Raw genomic sequence first — 18,370 nt, 5'->3', positions numbered from 1 at the left:
TTTTTTAGATACATATCTTGGGATATGTATCCCATATCCTACGATATTGACAATTATGACTAGATGTACTATTGAATCAAAGTTTATAGTTGTGCAATTGGTTGATAATAAGGCAGAGTGACAAAAAAACTTCTTAGCAAATATTCGGTTAGATATAGAACCAACAACATTAGTATCAATACATTGTGATTGCCAAGCTGAAATAGCCATTGTAAAGAATAAGACCTTCAATACTAAAAATAGACATATAAGATTGAGTATAATATGGTAAAGTAGATACTAAAAGATAGAACTATATCCATTGCTTATGTCAAGTCAGAAATAAATTTGGTTGTTTTGAGTAAAAATTTATAGGTAGAAGTTTTTTCATAAGTTAGTTAATATTATTTGATATTATATATTTATTCAGTTTCACTTGATAAATTTTGTATCCACTCCTCTATTCTGAAATATAACTTGTTTAAAGATCTTGAATAAGAATTAAGGATAAAATTAATTTTTTAAAAATTTAGAATAAAAATTAACCAAAAAACTGAACTACTCTTTGTTGAAACTATACCTTTTCTTGGGATTATGAATACAACTTTATTCATTTATAGAACCTAGAAAATTGAAAAGGAGTAAAATTAAAATAACAAAAAAAACAAATAAATATTGCCTTTGTATTATAAAATGATAATTATTTTGGAAAAAAAAAATTTCTCGAAAAGGCTTTCATTTTAGAATGGAGAGTAATAAAAAAAAGTAAACTACATTGTTATTCACTAAACTATTCATGGATTTCTATTTTGGTCACTAAACAGTCTCAACTACAAAAAATTTCAATTGGCTCTCTAACGTTTTTATTTTCTTCTAATCGAACCACCGGCACAACCGACATTACCTAGAGCTTGACGTGGATCACCATGTCATCGCCCACGTATCACCCTTTGATGACGTGATAAGCTACGTAATTTACTTCTTACATGTGGCTTGCCACATCGACATCAATAAATTATCACATCTTTCATTTTACCCTTTTTCTTTATTCCTCACAGTGAAACATAGCCTTAAGTCAACATACTTCATTGATAGTCTGTTATGTCACGTGTAAGAGTTAGATTATGTGGCTTACCACGTCATCAAAGGGTGATACATGGGTGACGACGTGGTGATCCACGTCAGCCACAAGGTAATGCCGTCGACCCCGATGACTCAAATGGAAGGAAATAAAAATATTAAGGAGCTAATTGAATTTTTTTGTCGTTAGGTGACAAATAGAAATTTAGCGAATAGTTTCGTGACTAATATGATAGTATATCCTAAAAAAAATATGACATTGTTATTGTGTTTTTTACTAACAATAATTGTCACATATTTGACCAATACAAATTGTGGGAAAATATGAATTGTGAGAATATGAATTTAATGTAAATATAAATATAAATATATGTTATAAAATTTGAAATAAATGCTACTTAATATTGATTTGAATTTTAAGAAATCATTGCTAGGGTGTGCATTTAATTAATTTGGAAATTAACAAAGAAAATAACCTAAGTAAATTTTGGGTTTAAATAGCCAGCAAAATTAACCAAACTTTGATTGTTTAATTAAAGAAATGGTTATATTTTCTTCATCTTTGTTTTCTTAGCTTTAAACCCATGAAAAAATACAAATAAAAATAAAACGAGTAAATGGCTTGTGAATTTGAGTAAGCAATGACCAAATTGATTTTAAATAATTTTAGGTTGGGTTAACCGAAATTTAAAAAATAATTAACAAAAATCAAAAACAGAAAATGGGATGTTCAAGCAAAATGTGAAAACGGTCTTTGCAGAAAAGAAACACAACTCTTCCCTCTTGTAACATACAATTACATACAAATACGATGAATGGGAACGAAATAAATCAAATTGGTCTCAGTACAATTGAGACCCTTTTCTTTAACAACTCTCAGAGATTTTCAATATCAAACACTTAGTCAATGATTAGCACAACCACTTGTACATTTGAGACCCTTAACCCCTCGTCGAACTTTATATTTACAGCCACTGTTTAGATCGAATTGATAGTTCAGAATATTCCGTCATCATCATCATCATTCTCAAGATGTAAGCTTGTCGTATGACTGTCAAGTTGTTGTGGTCGATCTTCGGGCTTGACATCCAGATGTCTATCATTTTGCGGTGGTAAATACTTGATGTCCGGATGTCTATCATTTGATGGTAATAGATCCCCGGCCTTGACATCTTGTTGTGGCACTTGTGTGTCATTTGGTGTTGATAGATCCTCAGTCCTTATATTTGCATGAACATAATTGGTTAGTGGTAGTATCTTGCGCATAAGGTATTTGCGCCGCTGAAGAGTAAGCCAGACCATGATATTGTCCTTCTTAACAACCTTGTAACCAGCTTTGTTGTATAGCGCGAAAGGGCCTTTGTCGACTACTCTGCAATGGAGGTAAACTTGTCTTTTGGCCTTCATTTGTAATATAAGATCTTCACAAGCCTGGAGAAGCTGCCAAGCAATGCCCTTCCTATGATGTTTAAAAACATAACATTCCCAATCACTTTGAAGTATGAATTCGCAGCAAGCTCAGGTAGTATTTGAACAAGCTACACCGGAGCCATGCATCTAATGAAGATTATAATCAAAATTATTCAAGAAAGATTTTGATAGACTAATGGATGAACTAAAAACTTCCGGTGTTTTAATGATGCTTACAATGAAATTAAAATGAATTGCACTAGTTGACCGATGAGGTTACTAATTCTAAAACTGTTCTTAAAAGTATAAAATCTTACTAACAATAGCATCTTGAACACAGATAAGTTTTGTTTGATGAAGAGAGCCACCAATGTTGCATTAATCCATGTGGAATTCTATGACACTCATTCACAGGAAAGCTGTTTATCATTCAATGCCATCCACCAAGCTATTACCATATCCCCAGTCATATCGAGAACACAAAGGAAACAAAGACAACCAAATATCTATCTTAAAAATTTGTTTCCATTATAGAAACTGTCTCTGAATTTGACTACAGGACTCTCATAAAAATAACTAGATTTTATTTCAAGACCCAAAGACCCAAAAGTAGTAATGATCACCTCCAACCTTGATTTCGTGAGATAAAGAATCACTCTAATTTCTACTTTCTAAGTTTAGCAATTCCTAACAACATTTTGTTATTATCAACCAAGTACTAGCAAAAAGAAGAATCACATTCCAGAATGACAAAATTTCAAGAAACTATTTAATAGCCAGGAACAACAAAAACAAACCAAGTTAAAGGCATGCATTAATTCTAAGTTTAGCAATTCCAATAATCAATTTTCCACTTTTTGACAAGTCCTAGCAAGTATAAAAATCAGACATATGAATCAAAGGCTTGAAAGAAACAATTCAATAAACAGAAACAACACAAAACATATCAAAAGGCACACATTTACTTATAGTTTTAGCAATTCCTAACACCATTTTCTCACTACCTACCATGTCCTAGAAATTAGAAGAATCACATTCATGAATCAAAGACTCAAAAGTAGACAAAATTCAAAGGCAAGCGATAAGACAAGCATTTTCATCTACATTTAGCTATTCCATACATCATTTTGCCACTATCTACCAAGTCCTCCTAAGTACAAGAATCACATTCATGAATCAAAGACTTAAGAATCAATTCAATGACCAAATACAACCATAAATTAAATAGATCAAAGGGTGCTCATTTTCTTTTAAATTTAGAAAGGACCACATTCATGAATCAAAGGTTTCAGAAAACACTTGAATACAATTGAAAGGCATGCATTTCCTAGTAAGTTTAGCAATTCTTACCATAATAATTATGCCACTATTAACTAAATAACTCCTAATAAGTACAAGAATCACTCACATTGATGGAAATCCAAGACTTCAAAGAAACAATTCAATAACTAGAAACAACAAGAAACAAATCAAAACTAATAACAAACATAAAAACAAGCTAACAAAAGAAAGAAAGACATTAAAAAAAATGAGAACAAGAAGAAGCTATCTTACCTCCGATGCGACTTCTTGGTGGTCATATTACAAATGTAAGGGTAATCCGGAGGAGGCTGCGGCGTCGGCGCCGCAGCATTGGCTCCAATAGCATTAAATGAAACCTCAGCGGTGCAAACAAGCTGAGATTCACTGGAGTTCGTCTCCGTGTAGAATCCAACGAGCACGGTAGTGTTAGGAACAAGCTTCAACCTTTCTTCAATGTACTGCTTCACTAAGAAGATGAGCAGTTGGACATAGCGATCGGTGCCGAACATGACCTCGGAGAAGGATTCGGCGAGCAGCTGGACAGTCTCATCGAGCTCATTGTCGAGCATCGGGCGGATCAAGATGAAGCCATGAGTGAATTCATGCCTGAAGTTGAAGTCGTTGAGCGTGGAGTTGGCGGCGGTGTATAAGGTTGTGGATCTGGATGTCGATCCCAAAGGAATGGAGCGAGAGGCAACGCGGACGAGGCGGCAAGCGAGAGAAGATGGGGAGGGGCGAGGAGGCAAGGAGGAAGACGAGGGGAGAAGGAAGGGTTGGAGAGTTGAATCGAAGGAGAGGAGGAGAGAGGTGGGAGAAGACGCCATTGATAGAGCTTCGTGGTGGGGGAGTTAGTGGTAGCGGTGCGCCATGGAAAAAGGGGTTTTTGAAAAGGGAGGAGAAGTTTTGGGAGAAAGAGAAGAAGTGGATATATTCTCTAGTGGAAACAATACAAGTAAAGAAAAGTATCATGATGGTTTCGTTGTAAGAGAAGAAAATATAAATGTTGTTATATTATTATTATTATTATTATTATTATTATTATTATTATTTTGTCATAAAAAGTTTAAGTTAATCCTAAATTAACCCAAGCAGGAATACTACAGAACTCACCAAGATGAAATGTTTTTGTAAGAGTTATCCTCATCCTTTATTGTGCAGAGAAAATGACAATTCATAAATGGGGGAATCAATGGGTCCCTTGTGATAATCCCATCTGAATAAGACCTGAAGTCTGAAAGCCTTGAAAATGGAGGGGAAAAAGAAAAAGTAGAATTTATTCTCCAATTGGGGGGGTTTGCTAACTGAATTTGATCTCTCTCCATGTGGCCCAGAGGCCACACAGCAGCAAAGAGCATCCGTTTTAGCTATCTCTATTCAATACACGCAACCGACGTAACTACAATTAATTTAGTGCTAATCAACACTGCAGCTCTATAATCCAGTACCCAATCTTGCAAATTGACACCATCTATGTCTGGAAACAATAGAAACCAATGACTACAAATTGCACAACATTAACAACTGTAACAATTAACGCTTAATCCTTTGTTTATTCTACTTCATAGATTCAATGAACAACTTGCACTTCCCTGAGAACATACACACAAATACTTAAAAATTAATTCTTTGGCCAAACAAGAAGAAGAAAAAACACAATACATGGAAGAACATTATAACTCAGGATATTTCCTTATCAAATTTACACACAAATCAAACATTAATACAAAGTCTTACACTTAGTTTTGTGAGCAGACAAGCATATTTAATCACAGAGATACAAGAACAAACTCCTTTTTTTTTTTTTGGCCTAAAGAACAAGATCACATTTGGTTTCTCAAATCAAGCATTAATCCACAAAAACTGGCAAAAATTTTCTTGCATTTATAAACAAAGACCTAATCCAACAGAAGCACAAAAATCACGAAAATACAAATAATTCAACAAATAATTCAAAAAATCACATCTTTGGAGGGAATAAATTGAAATTATACCTTTTTATCAACTCTGGACTCAAAACTGGCTCAAAAACACATGATTCTGGTTGAAAAAAAAAAGGGAAAACAGGGGAAAACCGAGAGAGACGTACCTGGAGGAATTCTAGGGCAAGGAAAGGGAAGAGAAAGGGAGAAAGGGACAAGAAGGAGGCGAAGAGTCGGTGAGAAAGCGTGAGAAGAAGAGGAATCAGTGAGCATATTAGTACAAATAATGGAGGTTCTGAGAAGACACTTCACCAGACAAAGTGACGTTGATGATATTTATATATATATATATATATATATTATAAATGAGTTTTGTTTTACTTTTCACCCCCTTAAAAATAGCAAAATTACTTTTGCTCGAATATTGCTTACAAATCCCTGAAGTTTTAAAAAATTATTTATCACGCACTAACTTATAAAAGTTATTTGCTAAAATAATGACGGACTCTGGGTCTTTTGACACTACAGTCTCTTGTAGAAGATAAGTCTGAACTTTAGGTCAAGTAAAATGAGAATATAGATGTGTTGAAATTAGGCATGGATATAATATTAAATATAAACAAAATAAAAATATGTAATTAAGTCAAGTGAATCAAAAAATTTATTTTCATATAAAAATAACATACTAGAATTGCTCTCTACATATTTTGATACTTCAAAATTACAAAATATATTTTTGCTAAATGTAATCAAACAATAATTTATCTATCAATTTTCTATTTGGTTGTGCAAGCGATTTTTCACAATTTTTATAGTAGAAAAAAACTCTCTTAACTAATAGTCTCACATTGTCTATGTCTACTGTTCAATAACTGGAGCCAACAACCTAGTTCAAAAGACTTAGAACTGATGTCCTAAAAGAAAAAGACACACACACGCACACACATATATATATATATATAATTACATATCATTAAATGTTGCTAGTTATTTCTTAAAAATTAGAAATTCATTTAAATATAACTTTTAAAATATTACTTATTACCCAGATAATTATTAGAATTATTATTTTTTCAAATATTACTAACCACTGTTTTTATTTTTTATTTTTATAAAATTGACAAGCGACAAAACAAAAGACAAACAAGTACGAAGGTGCAACCGTTACGGTGAAGGGACCCAAAAAATGAATTGTATTTTGAGAGACTCAAATTAGAGATCTCAATCACAAACAGAGGTAATTACCAATGATCTAGCCCACAATTATTCATTATTTTAAAATTAAAAAAAAAATTATATGGCACCAAGTGAATTTTCAAATGTGGGTTGTTGCCACCCTCGAAAATTAGTAAAATTACTTATTTTTCAAATATTACTTACCACTTGCTCCCTGAGAATTAACAAAATTATTTTGACAGCCAGTGACTTCTCAAATTTTGTTTGGCGTGCTTAAAAAACATTAAATTTTCTTCCATTTAAATATTATTCACCATGTGATTAAAATTAATAAAATTATAAGGCACTCATTAATTTTTTACACATTACCCCACTAAACCCCTGGAAATGAACAAAATTACTTACCATCTCCTGAATTTTTATTGTATTATTGTTAAAAGACTTCAATTTATTGTTTGTCCACATTTTAATTTATTTTAAAATAACTTGTTTATTTAAATAAATTTTAATACATATTTTTAGATATTAGATTTGAAATATAATTGAACCTTTTCCTTATCAATAAAAATTTTGCTTTTTTTAATAAAAATCAATTATCTGTTTATTTTTATCTTATAAAAACACCAATGATTTACTTGGTTAAAAATAAAAAAATAAAAAATAATAATAATAGAAACTCTAATAACATCCACATATCTACATTTATCAACATTTATCAGTTAATGTAGACAATTATGTGGCGGCCATATATGTATCTATCTACATAGATTTTCTGTTTTTTAAGTTTTAACCACTTCAAAAAAAAAATTATATTTATAAAATTTGTATTTATGTAATCATTATTCTTTTCTTTTATCTACTTAAGTTATATTTTTCAATTAATTAGATAAACTTCTTGCATATATAAATAAGAAATTAATACTTCAATTTGTTTGTGTTTTTGTTTTGCATGAGTTGTGGTTGAAATTGGCTTCTTTAAAAAAACCATAAACACCATATTTAAAGGACACGATATCAATAAAAAAGGTTGTTTGTGCTACGTAAATTGTACGAGATTTCATATTTTGAAATTTATAAATTGATATTTTTGAAATTAATATTTTTCAAAACAATTAAATGAGCCTATGCATATGGAAAGACCAGCATTGCGTTTCAAGTGAAACCATTGTCTGTGGGCTTTTATCAAGGGTTTGTCTTTTATTAAAAGTTGAATGTGCAATTTGAAGAAGCTGAAGTCCCATTTTGTTGTTTTGACTTCCACAAAAATATTTTTATAAAATGAAAATTTTGTCCCATTTATTTAAAATATTGAAATTTGGCTTTTGAACAAATTCAAATATATCATGTATCTCTCACTTTTATATACATATATAATCACGCCTATGACCATTTGGTCTATTGGCATCGGGTGGTGAGGGCACGGTTCGGTGGTGAGCGCTGCTCCCCCACGTGTTCGTCCCTGAGTTCCGGCGCTTGTCGCCTTTCTAAAAATATATATATATATATATATAATCACTAACCCTCCATTGCTCTTATCTAATTAAATTGCCAATTGAGGTCGAATTAAATCTAATTATTAGTTTTAATAAATATGGACAAATCACAACTCTTAATTATTGCTATGAAAAAAAAATCGACCTCTTAATTTTTTACTTAGGGGTCGTTTTGGCATTGTTGTCGATTCCTATTTTTTGTTTTCAATTTCATATTTTTGGAAACATTTGCTATCTTGTTTTTGTTTTCAAAATATTTTGGTAACAATCCTAATGGTTTCAAAAAAACAAGAAACAACATTTTTATGTTTTCAACTTTTTGGGAAATGTTTTCAATACTTTTTTTCCATTACGAAACATTTCCTCTTCTACTCCTCCCCCCTTTAAATTTTAATTCCTTTTATTTTTAAAATTTTAAAAATATCAATTTTTTTACAAATTAATATTAATAATTTTAAAAAATATATTTTTAAGAAAAATATTTATAAAAATTTATTTTTTGGGCTTGATATTTTATAAATTAATTTATATATTATTAAAATTATATTTTTATAATGTATTTATAAAAATTATTGTTTTACCTTTGATTTTTATAAACTAGGATAAAACATATAATATATATATATATATATATTATTTTTAATTTTTTAAAAATATCAATTTTTTTTACAAATTAATACTAATAATTTTAAAAAAATATATTTTTAAGAAAAATATTTATAAAAATTTATTATTTGGGCTTGATATTTTACAAATTAGTTTATATAGTATAAAAAAATTATATTTTATAATATATTTATGAAAATTATTGCTTTACCCTTGATTTTTACAAACTAGGATAAAACATATTATATATATATATATGAGGCTCAATCTTCTCAGGACGTACTTAGACATGCAATCTAAGCATGTTGATTGTTAGCCCTTGGATCATAAATCAACGGTCATGATCATTCACATCAATCGTATGAATAGTAGCACAGTGAAAAAGTGGGATGTACAGTATTTTGATCTGAACCGTAGATCACTATCGTAATAGTTACTGAATTAATCTCAACCGTCAAAGTTGATTTATACGAAACCTACAGTCGAGAGCAACCAAACTTAAACTAAACCTAAAGAACACCAGATCAACCCGATGAGAGACAGTACAATGTTTTGACACTGTTGCAGGTGTTGTTTATTGGGTTATTTCTTCCTGTCTATCTCCTCAACGTCCCAGATTACTTTTTCTATATATATATATTAAATTTTGAGGCAAACCCCAAATTTTTTTTTAGTTTTAAATGGTATAATTTTTATAAGTTTTTTTTACCTATACAATAGCAATATATGTTATAAATTTTATTTAGTAATACAATCAAGTAAACTACTATTAAAAAAATAAATTTTTACAAAAAAAAATTAAAAATATAGTTTTGAAAAAATGATAAAAAAACATCATAATAATATAATAACTTTGTGCTAATCAAACATATTTTTGTTTTCAGTTTTTTAAAATACATAATAATTAGTAGTGTATCCAGACATATTTTTGTTTTCAAAAATTTGAAAATAAAACAAAACAAAAGCGAAAGAAAAAAAACGAAAAAACAGAACGATGCCAAACACCCCTTAGTAAATGAGTTTTTTATTTTTTACAGTGAAATTGGTTTGAGTTCTTTTTCTCTACTGGGATAGTACTAATTTTTCAAATATTTTTCATATATACATAGATTTTTGATAAAATTATGGATAAGTTAAGCGATAATTACATCTTATCTCATACATTGTTTTGACAATTCAAACATACAAAAATATATGAAAGTATTATTTTTATGGTTTAATAAACAGTAGAAAACATTTTTTTTTCAAAAAGTGAATAAACCACAAATTTAAATTAGGATAAATTAAAAGTACAAAATACATTTGAGACGAGTATAAAGAGAGACGATGCAAGCAAAAGTATAATAAGGCAGTTAGTTAATCAAAAGAGATCCAAACAACTGAGACAGAAGGAGGGATTGACAAACATAATGGAAAGTCTCCTAACAGAGATAGAAAGAGATCTTCCATTAGGATGGCTTCGTAAGCAAGGATAGTTCTATAAGTAGGATACTTTTGATGGAAAAAACTCTTTTGGGTCACCTTCCTCTTTTTCTCTCTTGTGAGATCCTAAGAACTTAAGGCTCCATTTAACCATGGAAACCAAGTTTGCCAACTTAATTACTTTTTATTTTGGAGTTGTAGAAACTTTAAAGATGAGAACATAAGATGAGTTTTAAACATGATCACAGAAATCATAAGAGATGAGTACTTGAAAATTCAATTATTTCCTTTAAACCATATATTCCAAATAATCGATTTGAATAGTAAGTCCTATTCGCTACATGATACATGATATATGTGAAAATGGAGACTCTATTGCAACCCCTTATTGCAAGATTTTCCAATCTGCCCCAAACAACTAGCCAAGGGATATATATATATATATATATATAGAACAAATAGAAATATTTAATGGTGAATAATATTCCAAAGGCTATGTATCATAGCTTGAAAATGCATCCAAGGGAAAGACATGAAGAGTGTATATTGGAAATGAAAGCATGGATTTAATTTTTACACCAATGTTTTTTCCAACAAAGCAACATCAAAATTCAATGTTAATTGATATATATATATATATATATATCAATTAACATATCATAATTTCCAAATAAATTTGAAATTAGGTGCATATCTCTGATTTTTTTTCATAATCTTTCAGGTATTTCTTCCGTTCATTTTTATCTGTCATGAATAACAGAATCTCGCATACCAATAAATTTAGTTGTTTCATAAACTTTTATAAAAAAATTATTCTCTTTCCAAAATTACCCCTAATTTATATCTTCACATTTCTCTCTCATATTTAATTTCAAGAAAAAATTTGAATAAAATGTTAGGGTAATTTTGGAAAAAAAAAATAATAAATGTTTCTTGATATTGAAAAATGACAGATGAAAAAAAATATGGGTTTACGACAAATAAAAAGGAATGGAGGGAGTATAATTTATGTAATATTGAAATATATTTCAAGGGCAAAATAGTAAATTATATTTGAAGCTAAAGGGAACAACGAAATACATGTGAAAAAGAAGTATCAAGTTGACACGTGTCCATGTCGAGGTTAATAATTTGTGGCCCAAGACCATCGAGTGAACAACAACGCAACCCATCGTCCTCATCTCAAGCTTTGATCTCTCTCAGAGAAACGAGCGAAGAAGACGAAGACGAGAAGTTTCGATTCCTTTGGGGTTTCCAAAACCCTAACCCTAGAATCGAAGATCAGCTCCTCCGGGTATGATCTCAATGCCGATCAATCTTTTGATATAACGATCTGTTAATTTAGACCTTGCTAATTCTTGGATTTCGATCAATTCGTATTGTTATATGTTTGTGAATCATGATTTGATTGGAATTTTTTTAGCGTTGGTTGTGATTTAAATCGTTGGCTTGTGTTTGATTGTTGGTATATGAATGATGTGCAGATAGAGATGGAGGTAATAAAGGCGGTTCTTTTAGGGATTTTGTTTGTAGTAGCACAATTGTCATATGTGATTGCTTCGCCTGTCACTGCTCCTGCATTCTTATGGTCTTCAAATGGTCACGGGTAATTTTTGTTTTTTATTTTTTTGTGTTTTTACTCTTTGTGCATTGAAATTCATTGATTTTTTGGTATATTTGGTCTTATATGCTATTCATTTCAATCTTGATGTTTTGTGTGTGTGTGTTTTTATGGTAGTATACTATGAAGGTATTGTGTTCCTGAGGTTTGTTTCTCAGTAGTTTGCAATGTTATTGAAGTGTTATTTGCAATAAAAGACCATACAAACAAGGGATCTGTGTTTATCTGGGAATTCTCAGACTACATGATGCTATACACTAACACTGTATCATATTGAGTGGAAATGAAAGAAATACAGAATAAGAGGAGAAACTATTTTATCTTGACCTTGATTGGTTGAATAAAATGAGATTTTAAGCATGTGAAGTATAAAGTAATATGTATTAGATAATGTTTTCCTTTGTATATTTTAATAACCTTGTTTTATCAATGTTTCATTCGATTGATAAAACCTTGCACCATGATTGGTTGGGAATTTACTATAGAAGTCTCACCTTTTAAATTTTAATGCAGATTGTTAAAGATAAAACATCTATGTTTTCTTGCAATTTCATGTAGCTGCAAAAATTTGGCCAAACATGTATGTAGTTGATTAGCTTATACATACTTAACCCTCTTTTACATTGAATTTGGGGAACCCTTGGAAATGTCTGTCAAGGAAGTGGGTTCATTCAACTTATTGAAGATGAAATAAATACATGGTTATGGGGTAGCTAAAGTATTTATGATGAACCACCAGAATTGATTGGCAGCAATGGGATCTTTCACAGCATCTAAACTTATTGATGCTCTGATGTTTTTCAGATTCTTCATATGCCAATATACAGGTGCTGGATGCACACTACATTTGGATGTTTGTGTCTTTATCTCTTAGATTGATATGAGCACCTCAGGGAGGAGAATTTTTAATTAAGGAAAGAAACTTTTTTTTAAGATATTTTAATTTGATCATTCATTGAGGACATTGCAGCATCCTTATTTCAATATTTCTTTAAAATTATATTGCTTGTTTGAAGACATCATTGATTATTTGTAGACTGGTATTGAAGAATGACAAGTAGTTAAGGAGATTCTTTTGTCTTGTGAAATGGAAAATTTGTTGTTGTTGAATTTTTTGAAAAGCTTTCACACTATTTACCCATTGAAATGTTGATTATTTAACTGAGAGGATGAATTTTTTTTTTAGCATCTTTCCGGTTAGTGAACCATCACAAAACTAAGCTCTTAATTGAGTAATCTGTTTTGTGTAAGAACAGATTATGCACTTGAAAAATTACATCACACCAAAATATTATTAAATTGTTGAATTTGTGAAAGATATCTATCAAGTCACAATTCTCCCGCTATTCATTTGTGCTGGTTTATTTTCTGGAAGTCATTTAAAGTATATCTGTTAGTGCATCAGTGTTGGCCATAATTATATTATGCTGGTTTGATAATCGAAGTTCTGTTATCATGATGTTAGGCTTTAATGAGTTTACTCTGTGCTTATATCAGTCTAGGTCAACAATATTATAAGACCTGTGTTGGATGTGAAATTATATGTGTTAGAGAGATCATATCTGATTCTTGGAATGAATTTTCAGAAAAAAAAAAAAAATTGAACCTGGAAAAGTATGCCATTGTTTTATCCTTCTATATTCATCATCTGTACTGGAAAAAGGTATCATCCTAGGTCCTATTTACTCTATTGTCAAAAGCAAATTATTTATTAATACTGTAGGTGCCTAGGGAGTTTGTTGAACGTTGGAGCTTGTTTACATATTAGACACAAGAAAGAGCTTAGCTTCTGTTTACTGTCTGCTTGACTCGTCTACGAAGGGCATATTCTCCTTGATAGATTGCTAATACTTTGAATAAATGGCCAGTTCTAAAATTTTCATCCATCCAGTGCCAGTTCTAATCAAGTCTTATTCTAGGTGTTTGATTATTTCAGACACATGGTCATTTTGTTTTGAAAAGTTTTATGCCTTTTGATGATTTTTAATTCTGAACATCATAATGCTATCCTCTTGCTTCTCAGATTATCATCTCATGGTGTTAAAGAAGTCATCAATTACCAAGCAATCTCTCCAAAGGATTTAGCTAAATCTGTCCTCTCTGAAGGGGGTTGGTCAAACTTTATGGTACTCTTTCACTTGAAGATTCACTTGTTTCTTTCTTTTGGTTAAATGTCATCTATCGTGTAACTTTTATTAGTTCAAATGGAGGACATGATTCAAGTCTTAATGATGTATGCTTATTTTTTTTTCCAGTGTTCTATGGAGAACCATCAGCGGGCAGTAGATATTGCAGTTGTTTTTGTTGGAGGAAAGGTAAATAAATTCAATCTTCTTTGACGAATCAGTTCAATATCCAGATTTCTGTGCTTGTATCAAAGATAAAGATCCATTCCTACTTGGTACTTCTTTGTTGATTTCTGTTAGTCTTGGATATTATGGTTTTATGCCCAAAATTCTGGTTTGTGGGCATCACGATAATGCTATTTTGTGGGTTTTAACATTAAATTGCTTTGTTTGTAAACAAATTGCAAGGTAAAGCTCAGATTTTCCATTCTCATGCTAAATTAAGCAATCGCCATATGAAGTTTACATTTTTCCACATTGTAAAAGAATTTTATTACTTTTGCCTATCATCCTTTTCAATACACCATTTATCTTTTTTATAGTGCCTATCATCTTTTTCAATGCAGCATTTATCTTTTTATGGACTGCGGAAAAATAAAAAAGTGACGTATTCTGATTGGGCAAATTGTCTGCAAAACAAAGTTTTATACCTGGTCATATGAACAATTTTGAAATCACATTTTATATTATGCAGTCTGTTTCTCAGTGACTAATACAAGACTCTCTTGTGCTATAGTTGCAATCTTCAGATATCTCGAAAACCAAATTTAAGGATCAAGCTTTGTTGGATGTGCTGAAGGTAACCAGATTTATTTCTTATATCATGTTTCTTGGAAGTCATTTCTCCTAATCTTCGTTTCTCATTCTGTGTTGCTGACCAGCTTTCATTTGGTGGCTCCAATTTTTCCATGGCATTTCCATATGTTGCCTTATCAGAAGGAAACGACAAGCTGGAACATTCTTTGTTCTCAGGATTTATAGAAAATTGTGGGCATGAATTGGCAGTGAACCAGATTGCATATTTGGAATCTTGCTCTGTTGATGGCAAGGATCTCAAGAAACTTCAAGACTTACAATCGCTGCAGGTAATCAAACTATATATTTATAATTGCTTGTGTTGTGCTTTGGAAAAGTTGATCTGTTTATAATGAGGCTACGTCAATACCCAGGATTTTTTTGACTCAAGAATGGAAAAAGGTAAGGATGCGCAGGCCGATCTGGTTGTTTTCTGCAGTGGAGGCTCTGAAGAGGTGGATCAAACCAAATCCGAAGGTATGCTTCTTTGTATTAGGCCTAAATAATATGCTACTTCTGTTCAATTTGATTTTTTTTGAAAATTTTTTATTGTTTTGTTTTTATTTTTGGCAGGGGAGATTTTATCTGAACTAGTGAATTTTCTGGATAAATCTGGTGCTTCATATTCAATTCTGTATGCTTCTGACCCAAAGAAATCACTTCAGTACCCTCCTCATTGGGCAATAAACAGGTTTCTTGCAGAAAGCACCAGTGGCAAATCTTCAAATACAACCACGTGTGATGGAGTTTGTCAAATTAAATCATCTCTTTTGGAAGGATTTTTTGTTGTAAGTTCCTGCCTCCTTGAGCTTACAATAATGCTAAGCCTGTTTGCTCACTTATTTGTTTGTTACTATTATAATCTGGAACATTTTACAGTCTTTGTTCTCTTTTTCTTTATTTCAAATCCATTATCTTGTAAATAAATTTCCTCTTATAGATCTATTGAAGTTAATCTTATCATGAAAGGGACCATATTTTATCTGCAAGGAAGTATATCAGTCATTGTATGAGTTGTCAAACGTGTTATTTTATTTTATTTTTGGAATAATGTTTTTCCTTCCTATGGAAAGTAAGATTTGATTTAGCTATCTTCTTGTTGCCATTTATCTTTGACTATTCATTGTGATAGTATTGAGCTAAGTCTCTTTCCATAATTTACACATTCTCTACCCTTTTCTTTTCAGGGGATTGTACTGCTCATTATACTAATATCTGGACTGTGCTGTATGATGGGAATTGACACTCCCACAAGATTTGAGACTCCTCAAGACTCGTGATGTCATTGAAAGACATTCTGAAGACAAGCAATGAACATATATATATAATTATCAGTATTTGATTCCATAAGGACTCTGAGTTGTAACCCTACCTTTTACCAATTGCATCTGTGCGACCGATGCTTTCAAATTTCCTTCAATTTACTACTCATTTTCCTAAAGAAAAAACTTTTGTTGATTGCAATCAGTCTGTTGGTGAAGTTGGTTTGGGAAGTGTATCCTGTGTAATACTTTTGCCATTTTGACATAAAAATTTCTTCACCGTTTTGATCTGAATCTCTTTTGATACTTGTTTAAAGTTCATCGTTTAGGTTAATCAGATGGAGGGCATCAACAGAAGCAGCGGAGATCAGGAGTTGTTTAACCATTGGCCAAGAACTGCAAGTGAATCTATGGACACACGTTCAAGAGCAAACCAAAGACAGCCTTCGGTAATGACATCCACATGCTCTCATCTAGTAAATATTATAAATAGCTGCTGCCTTTAACTTTCTGCACAATGTTTCCAAACTAAATTGTACACGCACTGTGCTTGCTCCATCACCTAGAAGTTCCAAACTCCATGCATTGAATCCGTTTTGCTTCTCAACCATATTAATATATATTTAGGGTTTGTACTATTTGCTTTCATATTTGGAATTCATAGTTTTGCTAAATATGCACTGGACTAAATCAGGAATTTTGTGAATGTTTGTGTACTAGTGGGAATCCTTGAACATTATTACTTGTGATCAAACAACAATCAATAAGCTCCTTTTAGGGCTGATGCTTTAGACTTTAAGTGCCAAGAGTCAGGACTACCATTCTATTTTCTTTTATTTTTTAATGTCTTATATAGCCAGGTTAGTCAAAGAGTTTTCTATAGGTATCTGAAAGGTTTCAGCCAAGATACCCAGGTCTAAAAATAATGCATTTGTACCCAGATATGTCGCCTTTAGTCCCAACAACATTTTATAAAACTAATACCAGTCTATATGCATATTTTTTTTTATATTAGTTATATGACTTTGTAATTTAAAAATAGTTTATCACCTTTAGGCTATGACCATTATGGGCTGACTTCTATATCATACACTGGTTTTTAAAACAGCATGTAGAATTCCTCCATTTTGAAAGTGATTGACATGACACCCACCTAAAGTGAAGTTGGGAGAACTTTAAATTTTTCCTTGTCCTTCTTGTGTTTTTTAATTTAATCTAAATACTGTTTAAATTATCCCTGGAGCAAACACAAACACAGCCTTTGATACTGCATAATGTAGAACAGAAATGTTAAAGTGAACTCACATTTCTTCACAAAATTGGGAAAGTTCTAGGCATCTTTATTTTTCAGCAGCACGATGAGCCATTATTTGAAGAGCTCATCCAACAAACTTTGTTATATTAATAATAATTAATAATAATAATAATAAATAATAATAATAATATACTTCTGTATAATAATTCTTACCGTTTTTCTATAAAATTACCTTAGAAATATTTCTTTTGCCATTTCCAGGATTCTCTATTCTTCATGTCTGTTCTATCATTTCTAATGCAACCATCAGCCTTTTTTCATAGTCACCTCTAAAGTTTTCATTAAAACAAGGGCAAAGTAACTGTTAGTACCCTTAATTTTATTATTCTTCTTTTTAATGTTCTTTTTAGTTATTTTAAATGATTTTCACACCTCTAACTAGTATTCTGATCTTCTAGTTAAGGGCATCAGTTTATAGCCATCATATATTCACAAATAGTGAAGTGAAATATCCTGTAATTAGTTCTAGTCATGTAAACAAACAAAAACCATGCAACAAATCATCCTATTTATCACTCCATATTTTCAATGAAAGAACTATTTATTTATCATCCGCCTTTGAACTTTAGATTAACTGATATGTGACCATAAGTTCTTATTAGTGTTCATGTGCTTCTATAGGCAGGAAAATAGAGAATCAAATGGCATTGGTAGTATCAATTATCAAAGCAAAGAATGTCCTGATTTTAGAGTCACACGTTTACTTTCACCTTCTCCATTACAATGACTCATCGCAACTTAATCCACTCTATCATGTGCCTTTAAAGTGCTCCTGCTGATCCCTTTTTCAGTCTATCTGTGCATTTTATCTGACCTTGGTTTTGTAGGAGATATATGTTATGAATGTATGTATTTCCAACTTGA

At 31.1% G+C, this 18,370-nt stretch overlaps 2 protein-coding genes across 6 annotated transcripts; one reads left to right on the top strand and one right to left on the bottom strand.

The window, feature by feature from the left end:
• Positions 1-1,812: 1,812 nt before the first annotated feature.
• LOC120273562 lies at positions 1,813-5,996 on the bottom strand. Of its 5 annotated transcripts, XM_039280207.1 has the most exons (4): positions 5,858-5,996; positions 4,882-4,984; positions 4,024-4,705; positions 1,813-2,518 (listed from the first exon to the last, which is right to left on the bottom strand). In XM_039280207.1, exons 3-4 carry the CDS (start codon positions 4,593-4,595, stop codon positions 2,056-2,058), a joined length of 1,035 nt encoding a protein of 344 aa, XP_039136141.1. In that variant the 5' UTR covers positions 4,596-4,705; positions 4,882-4,984; positions 5,858-5,996; the 3' UTR covers positions 1,813-2,055. The 5 variants fall into 5 exon arrangements, with proteins under 5 accessions (XP_039136141.1, XP_039136137.1, XP_039136140.1 ...); XM_039280203.1 differs by having other exon boundaries at positions 4,024-5,360; positions 5,763-5,996; XM_039280206.1 differs by lacking the exon at positions 4,882-4,984 and having other exon boundaries at positions 5,763-5,996.
• Positions 5,997-11,515: 5,519 nt separating this feature from the next.
• On the top strand, positions 11,516-16,485 carry LOC120274076. The gene is made up of 9 exons (XM_039280826.1): positions 11,516-11,681; positions 11,872-11,993; positions 14,032-14,134; positions 14,264-14,323; positions 14,871-14,933; positions 15,016-15,219; positions 15,304-15,406; positions 15,503-15,717; positions 16,117-16,485. The coding sequence occupies exons 2-9, from the start codon at positions 11,878-11,880 to the stop codon at positions 16,207-16,209; spliced, it is 957 nt and encodes a 318-aa protein (XP_039136760.1). The 5' UTR covers positions 11,516-11,681; positions 11,872-11,877; the 3' UTR covers positions 16,210-16,485.
• Positions 16,486-18,370: the final 1,885 nt, after the last annotated feature.

Source organism: Dioscorea cayenensis, chromosome 12, assembly GCF_009730915.1.
Source record: "Dioscorea cayenensis subsp. rotundata cultivar TDr96_F1 chromosome 12, TDr96_F1_v2_PseudoChromosome.rev07_lg8_w22 25.fasta, whole genome shotgun sequence".
NCBI classification, from domain to species: Eukaryota; Viridiplantae; Streptophyta; class Magnoliopsida; order Dioscoreales; family Dioscoreaceae; genus Dioscorea; species Dioscorea cayenensis.
This window is presented reverse-complemented; position numbering and strand designations above follow the sequence as displayed.

Excerpts from the sequence above, each read along its gene's own strand:
- LOC120273562 (XM_039280203.1), bottom strand. The coding sequence starts at position 4,595 with ATGGCGTCTTCTCCCACCTCTCTCCTCCTCTCCTTCGATTCAACTCTC. Across the intron at positions 2,519-4,023 it reads ACCAAGAAGTCGCATCGGAG|GAAGGGCATTGCTTGGCAGC; the intron begins GTAAGATAGCTT and ends TAAACATCATAG.
- LOC120274076 (XM_039280826.1), top strand. The coding sequence starts at position 11,878 with ATGGAGGTAATAAAGGCGGTTCTTTTAGGGATTTTGTTTGTAGTAGCA. Across the intron at positions 11,994-14,031 it reads TGGTCTTCAAATGGTCACGG|ATTATCATCTCATGGTGTTA; the intron begins GTAATTTTTGTT and ends CTTGCTTCTCAG. Across the intron at positions 14,934-15,015 it reads CTTTGTTGGATGTGCTGAAG|CTTTCATTTGGTGGCTCCAA; the intron begins GTAACCAGATTT and ends GTTGCTGACCAG.